The 5,093-nt window shown below is 50.4% G+C and overlaps 1 protein-coding gene across 4 annotated transcripts in view; it reads left to right on the top strand.

Annotated features, from left to right (window-relative positions):
- The window catches only part of LOC116705622 (caskin-2), a 73,654-nt gene that overhangs the window by 61,688 nt on the left and 6,873 nt on the right, over positions 1-5,093 (top strand). For all 4 annotated transcript variants that reach the window (XM_032541943.1, XM_032541942.1, XM_032541940.1 and 1 more), the window contains 2 exons: positions 299-2,503; positions 2,949-3,141. In XM_032541943.1, the coding sequence (XP_032397834.1) occupies positions 299-2,503; positions 2,949-3,141 (2,398 nt within the window). The remainder of the gene's footprint in view (positions 1-298; positions 2,504-2,948; positions 3,142-5,093) is intronic.

The following is a 5,093-nucleotide window of genomic DNA, read 5'->3' as shown; positions in this document are numbered from 1 at the left end:
AAGTCGCCACAAAAATAAGTAGTAAAGTAAAGTAAAAATATCAGAAAAATCTACTTGACTACAGTAACAAAGTATTTGTACTTCGTTACTTCCCATCTCTGGTGTGCGTTGACACCGGGGAATGAGAAGGACATATCCTGATGTGTCACAAAACATGTCAAATTAACCAGTTAGTCTGGGTAAACTAACCAATGAGGAAGACCCTGAATGTAGTTGAAAGCTCTAGAAAAAGCTAGTAAGTGGACTTCCTTTTCTCACATCCAACCAAGTTGTCTTTAAAGTGTGTTCTGTGTTTCAGGCCACCAGAAGAAGCTGATGTTGGCGGTGAAGAGGCTTTGTGACCTGCAACGCTCTCGTAACCATGCCGACATAGCCAGAGGCGGGACTCTCCGACGGAAACCCCCCGCCGCCCTGGAACTAGTGGCAATCGAACACATGCCGACACACAGTGTGCACACTCACGCTCCTCCTGACGACTGCTGCCCTTCCCCTCGCACCCCTAGGGCCCTTCTCTCCTTCCAGGACAGCGAGTTGAGCGCCGAGCTGCAGAGAGCCATGATGGGCAGGGCCGGGGGCGGCGCTGCCGAGGCCTTCGCCATCAGGGGCGTGGCCTCCGCAGCAGCTGTATCTGCCATGTCGCTCAGTCAGGAGAGCATCAGCGTGCGGTCACGGGGATCTGGGAATTCTGGGAATTCAAATTCAGGATATTCTCAAGATCACCAAGCTTCACCGTGTTCAGCCCCGATCTCCAGCCGGTCGGAGGAGAGTCTGGGGGGTGTTGCAGGGGAGGAGGCCACGGGTGGAGGAAGCAGTCCTGCAGGTAGAGGTAGACAGAGACCCACAGAGATGTGGGAGAGTTGCTCTGCCACCCCCAACAAACCCTTCTCACCCCTAACACCCCCGCTAACCCCCAGCAAGATGCCTCGCTTTGCCTACCCGGCCGTCCCCCCCAAGGCCAAACATCTCCAGTCCCCCAACCGCCTCTATCCGCCCTCCTCCCCTTCCGCTCCGTCGCCGCTGCCTTCCCCCCCACAGAAGGCTTTCAGTTACCTCCACACACAGGCAGGAGGCGTCAACGGGGGTCCACGGGTGCTCTCCAAACCACTGCCCGGCGCTGTCCCTGTGCTGGGACCCTGGCCTGGGCAGGGCCCAGCGGATGACGCCCAGAGGGGCCCGCACAAAAAGCGAGCCCAGAGCCTGACTCGCTACGCTCTGTCTGACGGCGAGCCGGACGACGACGATGACGACCTCACCCCCCCCTGCACCTCCACCTCCTCCCCGGCCGTGCCCTCTTACGCCACCTTGTCCCGCAGGCCGGGACGTGGCCACACGAGCACCACGGCGACCCAGCGCCACATCAACCGCAGCCACTCGTTCGCCGTGCGATCCCGCCGCAAAGGCCCCCCCCCGCCACCACCCAAGAGGATGAGCTCGGTGAGCGGCAGCCCGGCACGCCAACCGGGAAACGGGAAAGTGGGAGAGCCAGAGGTGAAGGGCGGGGTGGAGACGGAAGGCTCAGGCAGCGTGAGGAGCATTGCAGCCAAGCTGGAGGCGGGGGGCAGCAGCAGTCCATGCAGGAGGATAGATATACCACCAACTCATATCGCTGTTTCACCGCTTTTCATCCCTCTTTCCTCCCCGATTCCACATGGGATGAATCCTCACATCGTCCTACAGCACTCCAAACCAGTCCCTGCTCTGGGCCTGGGGGGCCTGAGGAGGACAGGAAGCGAGAGGACAGAAGTGGAGACTGGCAGACAGAGAGGTGGAGGCCCAGAGGAAACCCTTGAGAAAGCAAGGAGAAGCGAAAGGATGTCGAAGAGTGCTACTGCTTCTCCGAAGCACAGCTCCGGGGAGCACCTCCCTTTTGCTGAAGAAGGCAACCTTACCATCAAACAGCGGCCCAGGGCGGGGGCCAACCCCCTCACAGACGCTGAAGTCAAGGCTCCTCCAGAGCCTCCAGGCCAGACGCCCAGCAGCCTGGAGCTCCCAGAGTTCAATCTGAAAGAGTCTGACACGGTGAAAAGACGACACAAACCCAAAGACAAAGACTCGTCAACACCTGAGGAGGCCACGTCCCCCAACAGAGACTCCACCCGCCCACAGGCCAACAGTCTCCACACACCCGATGATGTCAGGGCGCTGAGCGAGGATGACTCTCAGAGGCCGGGGAATATGTTCCAGAGAGTAGGCTCCATGGGAAAAGGCCCCAAGCCACCAGTGTCCTCAAAACCTACCAGTCCTCTGAAACAACCGCCCAACAGCAAACCAACAACCCCCCAGAAAACAGTCTCTTCAGGACCAGCTGCACAAACAGCTATTCCTAAACTGACCAACATACAGATTCACACAGTTTCTCCGAGGCTGGGCGGCAGCATTCACACACAGAAATGTGTAGCCAGCCACAAAGCCGTGAACCCACAGACAGAGAGTCCACAGAAAGCTGGGGCTTTGTCTGGACCGAGACTCTGTCAGCCCAGCATGGTCTCAGCATCAACAGCAGGTAACACTAATGTGGTAGACATTCTCATGCTATCAACTTACAAACCTTGTTCTGTGAATAAATGCCATCAACCTGCCACCTCTCCTGATCTGGAAAAGAGGTTGTCATTTGCTATGCTTATGTGTTGTATTTCTGTTGCTTATTAATGTTTTCTTTTAAAACCATCCACCTGCTTAGGGACTGCAGATGAAATGTGCCTGCATGGTTAAATCTGTTACATTTACATGTTGGACTCATTAGCACATTGTTTCTTGTCCCAAATAGATCAAAAAAGAAATCAAGAACAGAAATCTGAATTTGTTTTGGATTAACCCCCCACATGTTGGCTCTAATTGGAGAGTATGGTGTTGACCTGCTCTATGTAGAAGATGATTGTGATGAGACTTCTGTTATGATTTGACACAATGATTAAAAACGAAATTGAATTGAACTTATTGTCCCTCAGGACTGAACGTCACTGTGGTCCAGAGCGTTGCGTTCGCTGCTCCGGCCCCCCCAGCTCCGGCCCCTTCGTACCCCACCTCGGCAGCCGGTCTGGAGGAGCTGGCTCAGCAGAGGCTGGAGCAGACCAGTACGTCACTGGAAGCTGCTCTCAAAGTGGTGGAAAACAAACTGGCCCAGGGGGGCAGTGTGGACAGGTATGCACTGCTCTGCATGGCGGGGGTGTGGAAGGTTATCTGTAATTTAGATAACCAACAATGAATTGTTATCATAAGTTTACATTTGTTTCTGGCTAAACAGGGGATTTAACGCTTTTAAAATGTTCCATCTCTTTAGGGATCCATCCCATAATGTTGTCACACTTAGAATAATAATCTGAGTCTGTCAGCAGCCACAACTTTTAGTGGACGCTGACTGATGCTTAACATCTGTCCTGTAGGGTGACATTACAGCTTGTTTCTCCTGATGCTGAACATCTGTCCTGTAGGGTAACATTACAGCGCTGTAATGTTACCCTACAGGACAGATGTTCATCAGGTAGAAACAAGCTGTAATGTTACCCTACAGGACAGATGTTACATCAGTAGAAACAAGCTGTAATGTCTTACAGCCTACCCTACAGGACAGATGTTCATCCAGGAGAAACAAGCTGTAATGTACCCTAACGGACAGATGTTCATCAGGTAGAAACAAGCTGTAATGTTACCCTCAGGACAGATGTTCATCATCAGGTAGAAACAAGCTGTAATGTACCCTACAGGACAGATGTTCATCAGGTAGAAACAAGCTGTAATGTTACCCTACAGGCAGATGTTCATCACAGGTAGAACAAAGCTGTAATGTTACCCTACAGGACAGATGTTCATCATCAGGAGAAACAAGCTGTAATGTTACCCTACAGGACAGATGTTTCCCATCAGGTAGAAACAAGCTGTAATGTTACCCTACAGACAGATTTTCATCATCATAGAAACAAGCTGTAATGTTACCCTACAGGACAGAGCATCATCAGTGAGAAACAGCTGTAATGACCCTACAGGACAGATGTTCATCATCAGGTAGAAACAAGCTGTAATGTTACCCTACAGGACAGATGTTCATCATCAGGGAGAAACAAGCTGTAATGTTACCCTACGACAGATGTTCATCATCAGGAGAAACAGCTGAATTCCCTACAGGACAGTGTTCATCATCAGAGAAACACTGTAATGTTACCCTACAGGACAGATGTTATCATCAGGTAGAAACAAGCTTGTAATGTTACCCTACAGGACAGATGTTCATCATAGGAAACAAGCGGTAATGTTACCCTACAGACAGATGTTCATCACAGGTAGAAACAAGCTGTAATGTTACCCTACAGGACAGATGTTCATCATCAGAAGAACAAGCTGTAATTTACCCTACAGGACAGATGTTCATCATCAGGTAGAACAAGCTGTATATGTTACCCTACAGACAATGTTCATCATCGGGAGAAACAAGCTGTATGTTACCCTCAGGACAGATTTTCATCCAGGGAGAAACAAGCTGTAATGTTACCCTACAGGACAGATGTCATCATCAGGAGAAACAAGCTGTAATGTTACCCTACAGGACAGATGTTCATCATCAGTAGAAACAGCTGTATGTTACCCTACAGAACAGATGTTCATCATCAGGAGAAACAAGCTGTAAGTTACCCTACAGGACAATGTTCATCAGGTAGAAACAAGCTGTATGTTTACCCTACAGGACAGATGTCTCATCATCGGAGAAACAGCTGTAATGTTACCCTACAGGACAGATGTTCATCATCAGGAGAAACAAGCTGTAATGTTACCCTACAGGACAGATGTTCATCATCAGGTAGAAACAAGCTGTAATGTTACCCCAGGACAGATTTTTCATCATCAGGTAGAAACAAGCTGTAATGTTACCCTACAGGACAGATGTTCTCATCAGGAAACAACCTGTAATGTTACCCTACAGGACAGATGTCATCATCAGGGAGAAACAAGCTGTAATGTTACCCTACAGGACGATGTTCATCATCAGGAGAAACAGCTGTAATGTTACCCTACGACAGATGTTCATCATCAGGGAAACAAGCTGTAGTACCCTACAGGACAGATGTTTACCCTACAGTACAGATGTTCATCATCAGGAG

Source organism: Etheostoma spectabile, chromosome 17, assembly GCF_008692095.1.
Source record: "Etheostoma spectabile isolate EspeVRDwgs_2016 chromosome 17, UIUC_Espe_1.0, whole genome shotgun sequence".
Taxonomy (NCBI): domain Eukaryota; kingdom Metazoa; phylum Chordata; class Actinopteri; order Perciformes; family Percidae; genus Etheostoma; species Etheostoma spectabile.
Note: the sequence above shows the minus strand (reverse complement) of the source record. Positions and strands in the feature narration are given on the sequence as shown.